The 20,172-nt window shown below is 39.4% G+C and overlaps 1 protein-coding gene across 1 annotated transcript in view; it reads left to right on the top strand.

Annotated features, from left to right (window-relative positions):
- Window positions 1-462: 462 nt before the first annotated feature.
- The window catches only part of Clvs2 (clavesin 2), a 61,965-nt gene continuing 42,255 nt past the window's right edge, over window positions 463-20,172 (top strand). Inside the window, exons 1-3 of the mRNA XM_051175497.1 lie at window positions 463-608; window positions 1,158-2,023; window positions 19,812-19,986. Of these exons, the coding sequence (XP_051031454.1) occupies window positions 1,635-2,023; window positions 19,812-19,986 (564 nt within the window). The 5' untranslated portion in view covers window positions 463-608; window positions 1,158-1,634. The remainder of the gene's footprint in view (window positions 609-1,157; window positions 2,024-19,811; window positions 19,987-20,172) is intronic.

The following is a 20,172-nucleotide window of genomic DNA, read 5'->3' as shown; positions in this document are numbered from 1 at the left end:
CTCCCAAATTGCGGTTCTACCCCTCAGAGGCAGGGAGAGGAGTGGAGTGCGTGCGCGAGTGCTTACGTCGCCTCAAGCTCTGTGCTGGGATAATCAGGAGTTGGGCTGAGCCGAGTCCTCTTTTAGCAGCAGCGGGCACAGGAGTGGGAGCAGCAGCCCCAGGGACGCGCGGGACCCATCGGCTCTGAGCGCACAGGGACAGCTGGGGCTGGCCGTGCCACCGCTTGGGCACACAAAGGTAAAGGGCTTCAGCCCTGTGGCCTGCTTCGTCCCGGCGTCGTTCCCGTCCTCTCCCTCCATCCTCTCCCGAAGGCGAAAAATGGCTGGGCCAGGCGAGGACCTGGGACAGCAGTGGTCCTAGCTCTGTCGGTCCCCACCCTTTCTGCCGACAGAGGCGGCGGGCTGTCCTTGGATGAGGTGGCAGAGACTGCTCTCTGGCGAATCCTCAGCCCGGGTAGCAGTCGCCGGTTCTCTCTGCTTGCTCCATCCCTCTGAGAGGAGTTGATGCTGGCATCACCCCCGCCACCACCACCACCTCCGCGGAAGCCGGTGCTGATGGATGCTGGGGAGTGCCGCATTGCTTAGCGTCCCCGCCTCCGGGTTTGCTGGTAGGAGCTGGCTGCTCTTTCTTCTTTCTGGCTTTGGGGGCGGCGGGGGGGGGGTTGTTATAGCAAAGATAGAGATATTTTTATTTCATTCTCTACAACTCCCTGCACCCACCCTGGTTTTGACATGTATGCTCCCAAAGAGGTCTCCTCTTGTCCTTATCCTCACCCTCCAGTCCCTTGCCAAGTCCCCTGAAATAAAGGGATGGACTAGGCAGAAGTTGGGGGCGGGGGTGGGGGAGCCCACGCCCGTGTCAACCGGCACCCAAAACCCAGCTGGAACCTTATGAGATCACAGTGTGTGGAAGAGGGGCGGAGGAAGGGTGCACACTCTCTGCAGTCTCCCCTAATTGGATCATAATAACCTAAAGTAAAAATCGCCCAAAGATATCCTGTAAAAATAGCATCCTTGGATAAGCAGAGGGATAAATGAGCTCCCTTCCCTTCCTTTCTCTCCTTTTCTTTCTGCTAAAGACTCCCTCCCCGCCCTGGAGCTCTGCACTGAAGAGCCACCTTATTATTAATCAGAATTCCCGTCTTTATCCGTGGCAGGCACATCCTTCAGCAGGGACCGCAGCAGCAATACAGTGCTGGGGCTGAGATGTGCGTGGGGGCTGTTTTCCCTACATCTTGCAAGACAAGAGAAGAAGACGGGAACCAAGACCCGAAGCGCCCATGCTGAGTAGAATTAGGCGTTCTTTCTTTCTCTTTCTTTCTTGTTTTGTAATTCAGAGAGACAAGAGGTAGGTTTGCAAGGCCTGCCCAGAGGCTTGCTTCTAATGGGAGGCATTGTTTTTAGGGGTCTGGGGTTAGAAGTTTAGATACTCTCCAGAAAAACTGTGGGAAAAAGCAGGAGCAACAGGGTACTTGACTGAACACTGAGAGGAACCATTTCCTGTACCGGAAACGAGGCAGACAGCAGCTAGGAGAACTGGGGGCTGGAGTGTGGTGTGGAGGTGGCAAGGGCCAGGTGTGTTGTTGGACACACAAGGAGAGCTTCAGAGAGGACAGCTTGGGTACAGGGGAACAATGACTCATTTGCAAGCTGGTCTCTCTCCTGAGACCCTGGAGAAAGCTCGGCTGGAACTCAATGAGAACCCAGATACTCTGCACCAGGACATCCAGGAGGTGAGGGACATGGTCATCACTAGGCCAGACATTGGCTTTCTGCGCACGGATGACGCTTTCATCTTACGCTTCTTGCGGGCCAGGAAGTTTCATCACTTTGAAGCTTTCCGCCTCTTGGCCCAGTACTTTGAGTACCGGCAGCAGAACCTGGATATGTTCAAAAGCTTCAAGGCTACTGACCCTGGCATCAAGCAGGCACTGAAGGATGGCTTTCCTGGGGGCCTGGCCAACCTGGACCACTATGGGAGGAAGATTCTAGTGCTTTTTGCTGCCAACTGGGACCAGAGCAGGTAAATCCTAAGTCCAAATTTTACTTTTGATATTTTTTACCCCTCTATTTTTCTAGAGTTTACTCTGAGAAGTTTTGGAGTGCTGCAACTTCCATGGTTTTGGTTATTTGGCTGGAGGTAAAGGAAAAACGGGACTGAGAGATGAGCCTCGGGTTGGCTCCCCGGGTACAGCTTGTATTCTTTTAAAACTTCCTTCTCTGACACAGTTTCTATTGTGGCTTTATGTGTTCCCAAACCACATTAATATGCTGAGAACTAAATCATGAAAGTACAAAATAGAACGTATATACTTTTGGCTTCTAAATCCAGATGCTTAATAATGTGGAGAAAAGGGGAGAAAACCGAGACAACTTTTTCCTTCTTCTTCCTCAAGAAATTCTTAAAGTCGGCCCATTATCATCATTGCCATAATCGCCTTTCTCTCTCTCGCTAGTACTGACATTTTATCTCCCCCAAATAGCCTCGTGCTTGGGAACTTTCTGTGTGGTGATGTGTAGAAGAAGGCATAATATGATATGTGTCACTTCAATGAGAAGGAAGAGTTGTTCCCTCTGTCTCTGAGCATGCTTAGTGACACTGAAAATAAAGCCTGACTGGCGTTCGTGTTCTACACCTGTCACTAATCTGAAGAACATGCTTCCTGTCTGATGTGATTGTTCATCTTTAGAAGTGGGAAACTTAAAAATACATCAACTGGTAAACTCTGAGCTCGGGTGCTGTTTAGTAGAAGAAAAATAATACTTATTTCCTCTACTATAGAAAAATGCTCACAGTGATGTTTGTATGTCCTTCATCATAATTATTTTGTCAGATTGAAAGACATAAAACTTATAAGAGGCTCTTGGGTAAGGTAATTTCCAGAAAATACAAAGTTAAATATATTTTATAGCATTTATGAAACCAGTTGTTAAAGCATTTGGTGTCTTTACTTCTGTGAATGGTGACTTTGGATACATCTGGATAGTTTAAACTATTTCTGGAGCAATGTAAATGACGTCTGCAGTTAAAGAGAAATCCAATAGCTCCAACAGATTCCCCTACAGACTTCTGAGAGCATCATTAGTATGTTAAAATGTAAATGGATATTTTAATAGTTTTTTCCCTTTTAATTGGCCATGTTTTCCTGAAATTTCAGGTTGAAAGGTTCTACTGATATTCTTTCTTAGTAAATACGAAGATTAACTGTTATCTGGAGACTCACAGAGTTTAGGAACTTACAAACAGGATTAGCCATAAGATGGGTTGGAGCCCCTAGCTTGGTTAGGTCCTGTGGATCTTACATTGACTTTTTTTTTTGTGGGGGAGGGGTAAGGTAGGAAACTTGAAAGGACTATGAAATAGCACCTATTGACTACATGTTTTCTTTGAGTGACTTTTTAGATGGAAGAAGTTCACTATAGAGTTATAAAAATGATTTTCGTCTATCAAAATATAAAAATGAAATTGACACAAAACCTCATATTACTTATATCAGCTAGATTGGAAAAGTAGTCACTGAGCTATGGTATTATGCTATTTTGAACCATAGTGATCTACAGACATTTTATACTTAAATATGTTTTGAATCTGTTTGAAGTCTATAGAAAGGTAGGTTTCACACACATACACACAAGCACACACACACAATTGTTTTTTTCTGTAAGTGAACGAATATTATTCACACTTTATAAACCATACCTAAGTGAATGTTACTTACAGTTCTCATGTGTGTAGGAAGGATTATTGGTACTACAGGAAATAGAATGTGTTTTAGTTGCTTATCCCATGCATTAAAGTAAAAGACAGGCTATTAGTCATCAAAACTCTCCCTGGAAATCTACAGTGGGAAGGAATTTATTGATTGACATGTAGATTTACTTCCAATAAGCCAATACAAGATAATAAGTAATAATAAATGCTTGTGTAGTTAAAATTAAAAGTGAGAAGCCAAATGTTATAGTCACTACTGTCAGGGTCTATGCTGTAGTAACAGGGTATAATTTCTATGATGGGGGAGGGTACTTTTCATCCAGAAGGCACAGTACATCAACAGGGAAAGGATAAATCTCTTTTAGGGACTGTCTAAATTTCAGCTATTTTGTCCTTTTTTACTCATAAAGTAAAATACTCACAAAATAGATCCATCAATGTATACTGAGGGTCAGGGACACAGATAAAGAGTTCTGAATCTTGGCATCCTCTGGAAACCTTCATCTTCAGGATATGTGCTAAAACAGTGCTGTAATCTCTGCCCTGAAAGGAGGGAAATCTGTCTCCCCAGCCCGTCTCAGTCTGGATTTCCTCTTTCAGGCCTAAATTTTGTGGCTCATCTTGTTGTCTCCCATAGAAGTCTCTGTTACCCTCTTTGCATGATTGCATGATGCTTTGATAATAGTGCTCTGTTGGGTGTACATAGTACATGCCACCTTCTCCTATTCCCCATCCCTCTCCTGGGTGATTCAGATACTCTTTCCTCTCTGTCATCTTGACAGTCTCCAAATCACCCGAGTTTAAGAAGACTGAGTTGAAGAGCTATTTTAAAAAGCAATGCTGTTTTAAGGAAGGAATATTATACAAAGAAATTTCAGAAATTGAGAAAAATCTCCAACCCACATAATTTAAGGGAAACGGATTTATATACAATTTTCCAAGTACAAAGATAAGGGGAAAATATATAAATTTCAGGAGAAGAAGCCAAGTCCATGGAAAGTTAATCTTGTAACAAAAGAACCTGAATTAGAGTAGAGAGACCCGGAAGGAATCGGAGCTGAAAAAAAGTTACACAGTTCTTACCAAAAATTCTAAGTGAGAACTTTATCTGTGATGAGTTTTTTCCTGTATTGAGTGAAGTAGAAAAATTCCAAGGTTCCCCAGGATACAGGACCTTTAAGTGTATGTGAGAGGAAAGCATAAATAAAATAGTGACCTTTTTCTACTGAGATGCTGAACAAGTTAGTCTGGACTTATTATAAAGAGCTAAAGCATTTCTAAAAACTATCTGAGATGCGGAGTCATTAAGAAGATTATGCAAAGCACAATATTTGCAGTGTAACTACTTTTATAATGGATCCAATGCAACTCAAAATTCTAAAATGCCAAAGTGACTTTTGCTTTGGTCCTGCAGTTCTTGTAAAAGAGACTGGAACAGCCTCAGCGGACATGCATCCCATCGCTCAGGCTATACCTGGGAAGAATCACACGAATTTGCTTCCTTCCTTTTAGATAATCTAACACAGTATTTGAAAATAGAAGTAAACACGAGAAAATGATAACCATTTTGATAGCCATGCTGCACCATTAAGCTACCGTAATTGTTCCTTGGCCCCAGATATCACATGTTTCCTTTGCTTCCTCAGGGATAGTGCCTCACTTAAGACTAGTCAATAGCCTAGGGATAATGGTCCACAGAGCTACAAGAGACAGCGTCTTGTACAAAGAAAGCTCAGAATGAAAAGGGAAAGCAACTTAGCCCTCCAACCACTAGAGCAAATATCTGAGAAGTTAGAATCCATAGATAAAAGCCGTGGAGATGACTCAGTGTGTGGAAGCACTAGCCACAAAAGCATGGTCACTTAAGTTCAAATTCCAGAATATGATACAGGGGAATCCTCAGAAGCTCAGGGGTCAGCTTTGTGTACAGGGCAGAGAAACTACAGAAACCCTGCTTCAAACAAGATGGAAGATGAGTCAGACTGAGAACCAAAGGTTGTCAACCCTGACCTCTACTTATGGCTGTACAGTGAACATCTCGCAATCATGTACACAGAGGTGGGGATACTCCATGGATGGACAAGTAATTATTACTGGAGGTATTCTTGAATGAAATTTTGTTATATGAAATATATGATGACATATTTGGAGTTGGCTTGTGTATTGTCAATTAGCCCACTATTTATACTTTGGTAGATCACAGCAGGCTTACAGAGTTGTTCTTTACATTAAACAGTCATTTATCTGGAACCTCACTGATAGCCATTAGAAAACAATTATATGTAAGTAACTATAGTTAAAACAGTTCTTATAATGGTGGTAATTCAGAGTATGCTAACCATCGTGCTCCTGTCACAGTGACTGACTATCACATACAGTATTAAAGTTCTGAAGTGGCAGAAAGTGTTTAGATACGACTGTGGTCCTCCAAATTATCCAGAAATTTGCCTATTACTGTTGCATATGTTTTGGTATTGTATAGTTTTTTCCTTTTTTTTAAGAAAAGAAACCATGTGAATGGATAGTTATTTGTGGCTTCTCTTCAAATTATGAACACGCTCCTATGCTCCTATTTCTCCAAATGGTGTGGTAAACATTCAAAAGAAACGCAAATTTCTCAGTCACCTAATGCCTCAGAAACAGCCGCAGAGCATAACGGTTTGAGTTAGTGTCAGGTCCAATGATTTAGTCTTCCTTAAAGGGCTCTACAAGATGTAAAAGTAAAAGTAAAAGAAAAATGACTAAGTATAGATTGAAATAGTCATGGACAATTAGCCAGAGAAGTAGGAAGATGCTTATAGAAATCTTTAAAAAAGGTCCACTTGTTTGGTCTGATTTTAAAAGGCTTCCTTTCTCAGCTTATTGAATTTTTTTTTTTCACTGAGACATTATTGTCATGAGCAGTGCAGACCAGGTACCTTCATAAGCTCAAGGGCACTGCTGTGTGCTGTTATGGGTGGGTTTTGATTAGGGTGAAGCTAACAATGGCTGATGGGTATTGCATGGGATTTCTGTCCCAGAAAAACTTCCATAACTGCAAGGAAGTTCTCTCAATAGCATTCTAGAGACAGCAACTGATGACAAGTAAAGTACAAACCATGGAAAACTAAAAGTGATATAAAAAGCCATCTTGGGAAATGGTAAAGGGATACAGCGACAGATTCCTGAAAAAAAAAAAAATAGGACAGCCTCTTAAAACTGGGCCAATTATTTAGCAACTAGTGAAATAATACTAAAATAGCAGCAAAAATGAGAAGCAACTCTTGCTAGGATGCTGACTAGGTTTGGTCCATGCTGTTCCCATGTTACAAATGAGCATCTTTAAACAAGTTTGAAGAATAGCAAAGGACTTAAATAACTCTGCAATGACTCAAATGAAATATTTAAAGGTGTATCAACACAGGCAAGTTATGTTTAGTAAATGAATGAATTCCTTCCAGTTGGGAAAACAAAGATTGAACTCCTTTAACATTGTTCAGGATGGGTCCATAATTTCATTATTATACTGAGCAGTGTTAACAGCATGAGGAAATCCTATTCTGGTGTGTTATGTCCTTATGATAGTAAACATCAGAGTTATTTAATATTTCATCCAATTTGATTTAAAAATAATTTCTGTCAGCTATTTGCTTTTTTTCCAATTTATTTAACTTTATTATATGGCATTGGTATGAAGGTATCAGATCCCCTGGAACTGGAGTTACAGACAGTTGTGAGCTGCCATGTGGGTGCTGGGAGTTGAATGCACATCCTCTGGAAGAACAGCCAGTGCTCTTAACCTCTGAGCCATCTCCCACTATTTGCTTTTTATGTAAAAAAATGTACATATTAAGGGCATTTACGTATACATAGCATTTGCTTTGTAATGTTAAGGGACATAGAGCTCTTCTGGAGAAAAAAATGAAAGTCTAAAGAGCTAGAGACCAGTTGGGCCCCAAATACTTGATGAAGATAATACAGACTACTGTTAGAATTTGGGGTCATTGGAGCGGCTATGAACTACTCGGTTTGTGTAGGGAAAACACCACCTATTTAGTTAACTAAATTTAGTCTTACTGTTCCAATTCATTCAGACATTCATTCATTCATTCGTTCATTTATTCATCCATCCATCTATCCATTCATCTATCCATCCATTCACTCAAAAACACTTCTGCATTTTGCACCCACTAGGTTATGGACTTCCCCTGGCTTCCTTTGACTAGTATGTGAATTAGTTAGGTCCTTTTTCTGTATAGATAGTTGTCAACCTAAATTTATCTCAACACCAAAAAAATCCATTTGTGATTTTTAAAAAAAATATTGCTTAAACTTCAGACTCTAGAGAAAAAGGGGGACAAAATGCTAAGGGGAAAAAAGTGTTCTGAAAGCAAAAACTGTTTGTAGTAAGACACATTTGCTTAGGGTAGTTGGTCCTGAAACTTTGGCTTCCTGATATGTACAGAATGAATCTGTTTTCTCTTCTGTGGCTACAGGTGGATTCATTTTTTTTTTTGGCTTTTTTCCCCCTCTGGACATCCCATCCCAGCGGTTCTCCTATATCCCCACAGCAGCAAAGTGATAGAAGGCTGAGACAGCTAATCTGTGCTCAGAGGCAGACGCTAGGCAGATGAAAGGCAGAAGTTTATCAGAGACTGAGTCATTTCCATCCGGCCTCCTTTGAGTGTGTCTGGCTTTCCTCTCCCTAATCCCTTACTCTGAGTGGGTTGGAGAGGACCTCGCGCTGTTGTAAGGTGCCATGTTGTATTGACTTCCAGATCTTCTGACACATGTGCCGTAAAGACACAGAAATGCAGGTCTAATTCATTAAACTGTGTTCTAGGTACAAGACTCCAAAGGGAGTGCAAAGAACCTTGTTCTAAATGGTGAGACACAAAGAACAGCGGCTTCTAATCTAGGCGTCCCTTTTTCTTCCCATGAAGATTCTGGGAAAATTTTAAATTCTCTGAGACCCATATTCTCTTCTGCAAAACAATAGGCTCAAACCTGTGCTGAGACTTCATTATTATATCAAGGTTAAAATAATATACTTGAAATTGCTTTGAAAATCTTAACTATTATCCAGATGGAAGTATTATTATTATTAATCATCGTTGTCACTATATGGTAATGCAAACCCCTAGATAGGGGTTCATCAGCTTTAGCACTAATAATATCCCGCGGCATCAATAAAGCCAATTCTTTGCCTTTGTTTCAACCTCAAGCACCTTTCTAACAGGAAATTCTTTCAACATTAGAAAAATGGGGTTTAATGAAAACCAAGGGGTTGGGCTAGCCTTAATGAAAGGTTTAATAATGGTTGATTGATTTAGCGACAAAGGGAAATTGCTGGCTGTTGTGCGGTTCAGTGTGATACCGGGATGCTAGCTCATATTTCCCCTGCGATACTGAAAATGTGGAAAGTAAAGGACACAACACATTTGCCATTTTAGTTGGTCTTTGCACTGAAGGCAGGGTTACTGTGGACTCAGAGGGAAACACAGTCCAGGAAATTACCAAAAACTGCTTGGCTAGAGGCAGGAGGAGAAGCCTGCCTGGTCATCTTGAGTATATTTGAGAAGCACTGTAATTAACTTCTTTAATTAAAAAATAAATCAAGGATTCATTTTTCTTCCCTGCTAAACACTATTATATAACACTGTTTCCTATGCAGGTAGCTTTTCATTTTGTCCTTTGAAGGCACAGGAAGCCTGAAGTGAATGATATATCCCAAGTATGTGTACCAAATGATGGCAGCTTGTTTTCTTCTGTGTTGGGAAATAAACAGTGTACTTTGTATCCTCTGAAACTAGTTTGATTTTTACGTGTTATGTTAGAGATCTGAGTGTGCATGGCATGGTACTATTGTATTGACGACAGAAAGTAGTATGTTGAAAAACATGGCTTTAAAGGTAAAGTGAGAAGTCTGGGGTCAAAAGACAAACAGGGATTTCCTGTGAGTATAGATTTGGAGTGGAAAATGGTGCAAAACTCTCAAATAGGTGGAGTTAATCTTATATAGCAGAACAGGCTGGGGCTGAGAATGTGAACTCAAGGAAAACAAAAGGCAGCGACACCTTCAATAGATTGAAGAGATGGAAGAGGAGAGAAATATACCAGTGTTTTGTGGGATTGCTATGTATCAAAATCTCAGTGTCTGGAGTGAGCTTTTTGTATGTGAGTCTGTAAGGTAAGAAGTATGAATTTTGAGGAAATGGTTGGATTTTGGAAGTGCCATGTGTGATTAGTGTTTTATACATGTGTCAAGAAGACCAATTTCACACAAGATGACTGAAAGAGAGAGGAGATAAAGAGAAAAAGTCAGTGCCATTATATTAGGTAATGGAGAGAGGACTCCAGCAGAAAGGAGTCATTAGATACCGAAGATAAATGAATATGAAGAGAAAGAAATAGTTGGATTTTAGTGGATAAATGTAGAAACAAAAAGGAAATTTAATGAGCTATTATTAAGTGCTTAATGTATGCAACCTCAGAGGGAAAGTTGGTTTGTGTGGCAATGGAATGAGTTCCATTACTATGGAATAGTTCAATCAACAAGGGATACCAAAGTGGTGCTGTTTACATAGCAACTGGGAAGATGAGGACGTGCCTCAGGAGTGACTCTGGGTCCACCAATAGGGCATTACCTAGAATTATAGCCAAGGGTACAAACCCATGACTCTGGAAGTCTGTGATACACCGCATGAGGAAAGCAGGAGACCAAATTATATTTCTACATTTGAAGGGCTAGGGGAAGGAGCTAAAGGAAAACTAAAACACTGTGCAGAAAAATGGGGAAGAAATAGTTTAGTGTAATATTGCAGAACAAGGCAGTCTCAGCAGCAAAGATTATTGCAAACATTCCTCTTGTTTTCATTATAGGCCAAGCACCACTAAATGCTTTACACTTCATTAATTGCATTTTTATCCTTATAAAAGATTTGTGAAATTAAGACTATATGCTTGAAAGCTCCAAACATTAAGTGGAGAATAAATGAATGTAAAAAGAAAAAGTTATCTGCAGGAATCATAGAAGTTAACACCTGAGTATGGAGTCTGTGATAGGCATAGAGGTACACATTTTACATTCTGTCCTATGAGGTCAATGGTATTGTCTCCAACATTTAAAAAGGAAGTGAAAACTTAATGATATTCAACAACTTCTTCGGTGCACAAAGGGGTTCTGGGATTAGAGAAATAAATAACAGTCCCTACTTTTATTTTGTATTTTATATGGCCATAAATTTCACATTAAGACTTTTAAGTGAGAGCCCATTCCTTATGGAGGGAAACTCTCTCAGCCTAGATACATAGGGGAGGGCCTAGGTCCTGCCCCAAATGATGTGTCAGACTCTGATGATCCCCCATGGGAGGCCTCATCCTCCTTGAGGAGTGGATGTGGGGTGGGATGGGGAGTTGGTGAGGGAAATAGGAGGACGGGAGGGAGGGAGAACTGGGATTGGTATGTAAGATTGTTTGTAATTGAAATAAAAATTAATAAAAATCATTTAAAAAAGATTAAGTGAAATAAAAATCACCCCAATTTACGAGTTCAGGGATGTATTATACTGTGTCTGGAAGACTGATTTTATAAGTGATGGGCGCCAAGAGGTGTTCAACACTTTCTGACTACACAATGAGTAGGAAGTAGATATGACTATCAACGGGGTTTGTTTCCTTTAAAGATACTCTTTTATTTTTTCTTATTTTACATATCGATCCCAGTTCCCTCCCTCCTTCTCTTCCTCCCTCTCATGCTGCCCCCCTGACCACACTCCCATCCCCCTCCCACTCCACAGGGAGGATGAGGCCTTCCAGGAGGGATCATCAAAATCTGTCAAGTCATTTGGAGTAGGGCCTAGGCCCTCCCTCCTGTCTCTAGGCTGAGGGAGTATCCCTCTGTGGGGAATGTGCTCCCCAAGTCCTTTCGTGCATCATCAGGGATACACCCTGGTTTCACTGTCAACATTTTTTTTTTAAAACGTTTTATAGAAGGTTCAATATTAATTGAGAGCAGTAGTTTACATGGTATGCTGCCATTTTTTAGAGTCATGATTTCTTCTTACTGTGTGTTCTGCATCTTCCTTTCAACTGATTCAAGCCTTGGTTCATGCTATTTTGGGAAGCACAGTTGGTAGTCAGGAGATGCAACAACCTGCTAATTTTTATTCACGACTCTTTCCTAGTACACAAGGGCAGAACAGCAATGGCCAGACTCACACAGTTTAGGTCTAAACCACAAATATGAATGCGTCATTGTAGTGAAAGCCAATCAAGAAATATATGAAAGTAATTTTAAAAAGAAAATGACGGGACCATACCTGAAGAGGTGATTTTTTTTTTTAGTAGATGTTATGTCCCTGTGGATGGTGTTTTACAGGCATTGGCAGGAGCCTGTGTAATAATGTTCTGCTAAGCAAGTGCCTGCTGAGTTGCTAATGTTGAGACTATGACATGTTTGACAACACATGGCCAGAGGAAGTCAAGAGTGATGCTGGCCTGCCCTCTGCATGCGGTTAGCTTGGAACCTTTTTAATGTTTCGTTTCTCAAACTTCAAAACTGAAATGATTTATTTAAGTCAGATCATTTAGTTCTCTTTTGGAGTAAGACATTGAATATCTTTTAAAAGGTTAGATTTGCTCTGGAAGATTCTGCAAGCTAGAGTCTCTCTCATTTATGCTGTGATTTGCTTTATTTTACTCTCTTAGGAATAATAATGTGTATACATATCTTGATTTTGACACAGTCTCAAAGGACAATGCTCCAAATATGTTTCTTGAAACAAATTGTCTCTTGTTTCATCTGTACTGGAGCCACGATTGATTTTCACTGCATACAAATTCATCACCCTCTAGAAGCATATTTCAGATTCAAATTACATATTATAATGTTTTCATGGCAATAATATTACCTTATGGGTAATACAAGGATAAGTTATCACCATGAGGGGATACCCAAATTAGGCTATTGTGAATTTAAACTTCTTTTATAACATGGTTTTATCGTGAATTTCAGAAATTAAAAATGATTTTTTTGAAAAGGTGCCCGATTTTAGCTTAAATACATCCTTTCTGCCCTAACTTGCCCATCTCTGCAGGCTTAGAAGCTGCAGTTCAGAGCACTGTCAGAACATTGTGCTCACGGTGAATGTGGGACAGCCACAGAGTGGTATCAAAACCAGCCATGCACATTCCATAGATTCAAGGCCCATAAGCTGTAGAAGTCTTCAACTCTCCAAAAAAGTATTCTGACATTAGGAACTGTCAGGATGGGTCTGGGGCCAAGGGCCTTACCACTCAGCCTGACATTTGAATTTGACCCCTGGGATCCTGCTGGTGGAAGGAAAAAAACCAACATCTAAAGGTTATTTATTCTCTGACCTGCGTATAAACTCTGGCACATGCACACCAGTACCCACTCTGCCCCAGACAAATAAATACGTGTAATAAAAAATTTGAGTAGTTTAATTATCTTACATATTCAAGAAATATATTTAGACTTTTTAGATTGAGGCTTGCAGCAACCTAGATGCAGTGCAGATGCTTACTTCTTATAAAAGTAGATAATCTAACTCTAAAAACTTTGTTTTGCTAATTATGAGCATGTGTGTAATGCACTGTATTTACTCTTACCTCCCACCTTCTCTTATGTCCCATCTCTATCAACTCCCTCTCATCCCTTTCAGTCTCATTCTCAGATTTATATATTTATTCTTTGTTTTGTGACCCACCAAGTTTAACCAGAGGTGTTTGTACAAGCATATTGGTTTGGAACTATGCATTGAAGCCTGGTGGGCTCACCGGTGGGTACACAACTGAAGATGACTCCGTCCCTCCTAGATCTTTCAGGAGCCAGTTCAACAGTGAGAGGCCAGGATGCCTTTGCCCTTCTCCAATCAACCCTTGATTGTTGACAGAGCCGATCTTAGGTAGATCCATGCAAACTGCAGCTGCTGCAACTTCCTGAGTGCAATGGCTGTGTTCCCAGCAGATAACATTTCCACATCTTCTGCCTTTAGGTCATTTCTTTTCCTTCTTCTACTATATTCCCTGGGCCATAGTGATGGCGGTTATATTGTAGAATGTAAACATGTTTTGTTCAAGGCTGAGCACTTGGTCTTATTGACAGAACCCTGAGAATATATGAGTATTCACAACTATTGGCTGAAATGAGAGGTTTCCCTGATGAAGGCTTAAGAGTGGTATTTGTCAAATTAAGCAAAAAGAATTAAGTAGATTCCTAGGACCTATGATCCCCATTCCTACCCCCATCTCCCCAGCTATTGATTTTTGACTAGGTTTATGATATCAGGTATGGATTCCTCCAAGTGGATAAAGCCTTAAAACAGACAAGAGAGTGAGTGCTTGACTATCTCCATAGCCGTCACTGTTTGTAAGACTGTTGACTTTTCTGGTACTTTGAATGGCATCTCCTGGCACCATGAAAGCTAGCCAATGTGGTATCTTCAGCAATTGGTTCTTATTGAGTGCTGGCGGGGCAAGCAAGAGGAATAGTAGGAACTATTAGTTATTTTGTTGTTCTACTGGGGCCTCCGTGGCCAAGAACTCATAAAGAGCATTTCAAATCTGACAATGGGATTTCATTTAATAATAACCTATAGCTTCTAGGAGCAGCATTGTCTAGCCATGCAGGACATGCCCCTTCAAATTCATTTTTAAGAATTGCACTTTTTGGTTTATTTATAAGACAATAGGTTTCCATATGAACTTTTAATGCAGCTTTTGATGTAGCCAGCCCTCCCTCCCCACTCCCTGGTCTCCCTTAGGCAGTATTCCCCTTATTGCTTAAATCCTTGCAGCCCTGGCATACTCCCTTCCTGTTTTCATATTACCATTGTTCTGCTATCACTCCGCACACTCCACTCCTGCAAATGGCTTCTTTCTAGCTTCCTGGTTTCTGGGGTTACTTCAAGTTGAATACACAGAATTAGAAATTTGAGGCTAGGGTTTACATGTGAGAGTGAAACATGGTGTTTGTGTCTCAGGGTCTGGGTTACTTCACTCAGTGTAGGTTTTATAATTGCATCAATTTATCCACAAATTGCGTATTGTCATTTTCCTGTAGAACTAAATAAAACTTGATTGTATAGGTACTACATTTTCTTTGCCTATTCCTTATCTGACGGGCATCTAAGTTGCCTCCACTTCCTAGCAATTATGAACAATGGAAAAAATGGATGTGGATGAGCAACTGTCTCTGCAGTAGAGTCCTTTGGGTGTATGCTTAGGAGTAGAATGGCTGTGCCAAATAGAGTTCCATTTCTAGTTTTTTCCCCCTCAGGAATCTCCATGTTGATTTCCATAGTGCATGTAAGCTCACACCAACAGTGAACAAAATGTTCTCTCTCCACACTTTCTTCAGTCATAGTTGTCACTTGATTTCTTGATAGTAATCATTCTGTAATGGGAGAGATTGAAACTCAAAGTAATTTTAATTTGCACTCCCTTACTAAGGACTGAACATTTTCAAATTGGTGATTAGCTATCTATATCACATTTCTTTGAGACCTCTTTTTTTCAGATGCACAACCTGATTTGCATTGTTTGTTTGTTTTCTTAATGTTTGGTGTTTCATTTTTATGGAGATTTTTCAATAATATTAATTCTCTCTTTAAGGGTACATGAGAAAAATTTTCTTTCATTCTTTCAGTTTTTTTCCTTCAATTGACTACTTTCTTTGCTGTATAGAGCCTACTTGCAGTTGCGTTTTGTGAAAGGTGAGAGATAAAGGTCTAGTTTAGGTCTTACACATGTAGACATCATCCAGTTTTTCCAACATTATTTGTTGAAGATGCTGTATTTTCTTTAGTGTGTATTTTGGCTTCTTTGTAAAAAAAATGATCAATGGATGTAGTTTTGTGAACTTAAATATGAATTTTTCATTCCATTTCATTAATATGTGTGTCTAGTTTTGTGCAGTCATCATACTGCTTTGATTATTATTTCATATATGACTCTCAAGATTAGGAATGATAATGCTTCCAGCATCATTCTTTTTCCTCATGGTTACACTGGATGTACAGGACTTATGTGTTTACATATAAATTTTAAGATTTTTTTCTGGCTTTGTGAAGAATGGCATGGACATTTGGTTGCATTGAATAAGTAAATTGCTTTTGTAAGCTAATCATCTTTATAAAGTCACTATGCTGTCAGCTTAGGATGTCTGTGCATCTGTAGTGTCTATCCTAATTTCTCTCTTTCAAATATGTAAAATTTTTCTGGCTTAGTTTTACTTGGAGGCTTTTCCCCTTTTATTGAAAATAGATTTCTTTTTAATGCAATGTATTCTGATTATGGTTTCCCCTTTCCCTGCTTCTCCCAGTTGCTCCCCATCACTCCTCCCATTCAGTGCCAGAAGGATGGAGGACACCCAGGAAACAAGGCCTTCTAAACACAGCTTGAATGATGTACATTTAGACTCACAGAAAGCGAGGCAGCATGCACAGAGCCTGCAGGAATCTACACCAGATGGGGTCCAAGAACAGAAAGGAGAAGTGAATACACGCTTCTATCTTTAATCCAAAAAACTATATCAATTGACAACCATTTGCAAAAAAAAAAAAAAAAAAAAAAAAAGAAAAAGAAAAAAAAATCCTTCAAGGGAGTCTTACTGGGAAAATCAACTACTCTTAAGGGCAAACCTCATGCCAGACAGTAGATGGCCAACACAAAACAAACTCACCAGCATCGCTAGAAAACTTTATCTCATAATGAGTTAGGGCATTATACCGTACAGGTTTTGTGTTTTTCTGGGATTTCTGTGCGCTCAAATGTGTGTGTGTGTGTTGTGTGTGTGGGGTGTGTTTGTGTGTCTGTGTTTGCATCTATATGTTTGTAGTACAAATAATAAAAATTACAGATATTGGGGTTCAAGCTGAAGATCAGAAAAGCAAAGCAGCCAATCACTAGAATTTTACCTCTACCAAGGCTGGGGCAATTCTGTCTTCTGGGTGACTGCAGACTGAATACTGACTGAGACCCTGAGCTCCTGTCTTATATTTCTCTCTAGTGCTGGGATTAAAGGCATCACCACCACCTCCCAGCTTCTAAGGATAACTAGTGTGGCTGCTGGGATTAAAGTGTGTGCCACCACTGCCCTTTCTCCATGACTATGGCTGCCTTTGCATTCTGATCTTCAGGCTTCAGGCAAGCTTTCTTAGATCACAAACAAAATGTCACTACATATGCCTCTTATCCTTTTTTTTTTTTTTTCTCTTTTTCTCGTGTTTGTTTTGTCCTATTCTGATTTATTTGTTTTAGCTTCATATTATTTTATTTATTTATTACTATTCCTTAGATGCCATTTTGAAAGACAGAAGTAGTGTGTTGTTGTTATTTTTCTATTATGAATGAAAGCAGTTCCCCAATTTCTCATTCAATATGCTTGTATGCTTGGCTTGGGGTGTAGAAAAGCTATTGATTTTTGTCTTAATTTTGTATCTGCTATGCTGCTGAAAATTTAATGAAATCTAGAAGTTTTCTGGTGGATTCATTACATATTTTAAGGATAGAATCAAAATTATTGGCAGACAGGGAAAGTTTGACTTAGTTTCCTATTTGTATCCTTCTTTTTTAATTTCATTTTTATCTAATTACTTGAACTAAGACTTTTCATACTCTATTGAATAGGAGGGCAGCAGTGTGAATAAAGCCCCATCTTGCTGCTTATTTAAATGGGACTGCTTTAATGTCTTCTCCATTTAGCATGTTGTCAGTATGGATTTGTCTTATATCACCCTTATTTTGTTGTGGTATGCTTTCTCTAAACCTGTTCTCTCTAGGCCTTTTACTGTGAAATGATTTTGTCAAAGGTATTTTCTGAATTTGTTAAGATGATCATGTGATTTCTGTTTTTAAGTCCATTTCTATGATTTATTACACTTATTCATTTGCCTATATCTGGAATAAAACCAGAATCATCATTTTGTTTTTGCAGGCTCCATCTTTAGGGAAATTCATAGTTATTACTATGCTTCTCAGATACAGGCAGTGCACCTCAGCATTACAAAACTGTGATACACTGAGGGCTACACAGATCAGTCTATGATGGGTGTTTTTGGAGATCACAGCACTGCTCTGTCCATATTAGAATGGTAAAGCTGAGTCTGGTTCAAAGCCTTGGCCTCATAACTAGGGGATGGGATCTCAAGAGGGGAAGAGATTACTTGAAGACCCAGTGTTAATTACTTTTTCCTTCTGAACTACAATGCTTTCTCTATTTGCTCCCAAATATTTTTACAACTAAAAAGAGAATAACTTCCTTTTAATAGTGCATGGTCAACTGGCAACTCCATCTCTTACACTGAATGGTGACGGTTTCTACTTCTAATTTACCCACTCTTCATCCCTCAAGCTCCAGGGTTCTTTACAGGCTTTCCATGAAATCACCATGTGGATTTTTTCAGATGAAAGCACCAAAGTAAAAAACTATTGCTTAAAAATTAAATTGTTGACGTTCTTCATAAACTTTCTGACTCTTTCAGAGTGTGGTGTTCCTAGTAATTCTTTTCTGAGAATAATTTTCAGTGGTGTCTTATGTCCTAGCTCCTTTGGTAGTAGGGCTTGTTTGCTTCTAATTTCAGTATTTTGAATTTTGAGCTCGTTCCTGAGTTTAGGGTATACCTTGTCAAGTGTTTCTCCAATGTAAATTTCTGGGTACACGACATTTCTCAAGTACATAAGGTTTTCTTCAAATATTACTTTTCAAACCACTTCTGTGCTTTACTTTTCTACACTATTGATTTTTAGTACTTTCGCAGTGACTGAAGCTACACTCTTCATGTCATTTTTTATTTTTCTCAGTCCTTTTATCCACATCCAGGTAAGCTCCAACTTTTCATAACGATACCTCAAAAATACTTCTCAAATATGAGGCCTCCTTTTGTTTTCCCCACTAAGGCGGCGTCTTAACCTTGCTCTTGTCTCTGATGCTGTTTTATAGGAATAGGTGCACCTATTGGGTTTTCAGATTATGTGAAGGTATTGTGCTAAGTATAAGGCAGTAAAACTAAAGATCCTACTCCTTAAATTTGGATAGCTTAGTTTAAAGTAGATGTATGGGTTTGCTTAGCCATTCCTCTTTTGTTTTTATTTATTGTTTTCCAATTTCATTTCTACCTTCTATTTTTTTATATTTATGAGAGAAATACAGTAGAAGTAATTAAAGATTTGTGATTGTTATGTGTTGCTCTTACATACAGTATTCCTGTTTGTTGAATGAGATTCTGAATCTCATTCTCAAAATTTTAAGTGTAGTTGTCTCCCAGTGTCTTTGGGCATTGGCTTCAGCATTCTACATAGACACCAAAATTTGAAGATGCTTCAGTCTCTTTCAAAAACGGCAATGTACATGTGTATAATTTCTAAACTCTTATCTGTAGCTTAGTGTATTTATTTAAGTTTCTCTTGATGACTTACAATGTCTGATGAAGTACAAATAGTTGCATTTTTTTTTGGCTAATAAAAGATTCCCATATATGTTCATGGTTTACACATTTACAAAATGTATTTGACCTTTAGTAGGTTGACTGCCCAGATGCATGGATGGTCTAGAGAAAAATAAAAATGCTACAAAATTTTAAAGAAGCTGTAGTATTTTCAAAAGCATTGTGATTTTTCTTGGGTATAACATATGTTTCCTCTCTTAAAATTTATTTTTATTATTTTAAATTATGTGATTTTAATAGAGGCAGTATGTGCACATCAGTGTGGGTACCCACAAAGACAAAAGGCATTGGATTGCTCTAGAAATGAAGACAGGGCATGAGTGTTGGGAACTGAACTTGACTGTTGTGCAAGCAAAGTACATGCTCATAACCTGCTTAGCTGTTGAGTCCCTGACTGCCAATTCGTACTTGGTCCTCATGGCCCATTACAAATCACTCTCTTCTTAAAACCAAATACAAAAATCATAACCAGGAAAATTCAGTGGTCTTTTAAAGAGAATCTTTAGCTCTCTAAAAAAAAAAATCAGTCAATCAAACAAATAACATGTTCCCCAAACTCCACCCAAATATAAAATCTGAATATTTTTTTACCCAAGTGGCTTTGAAAAGTGACTGTTAGATTTAACTCAGTACTTTTCTGTTGTTGATAGGTACACACTGGTGGATATTTTGCGAGCCATCTTACTTTCTTTAGAAGCCATGATCGAAGATCCCGAGTTGCAAGTAAATGGATTTGTTTTGATAATAGACTGGAGTAACTTTACCTTCAAGCAAGCCTCTAAGCTTACACCAAGCATGCTGCGACTTGCCATTGAAGGTCTCCAGGTAAGGATATGTTGATACCACTTCCTTGTTTCCTGTGTTTTACTTGTCTCAGAAATTAGGATGTTGGATGTCTTGTAGAATAATGGAAACAAAAAACAAAAGGGTATAGCTTGTGTTTTAGCTCGAATCTTAAGACAACAATGGGGCAAAAGACTGAACAAGGAGAGCACAAGGATGTGTAACTCT

The sequence above is a fragment of the Phodopus roborovskii genome, unplaced genomic scaffold, assembly GCF_943737965.1.
Source record: "Phodopus roborovskii unplaced genomic scaffold, PHOROB, whole genome shotgun sequence".
Classification (NCBI taxonomy): domain Eukaryota; kingdom Metazoa; phylum Chordata; class Mammalia; order Rodentia; family Cricetidae; genus Phodopus; species Phodopus roborovskii.
The sequence above is the reverse complement of the archived record's forward strand: the minus strand, read 5'-3'. Positions and strand labels throughout refer to the sequence as shown.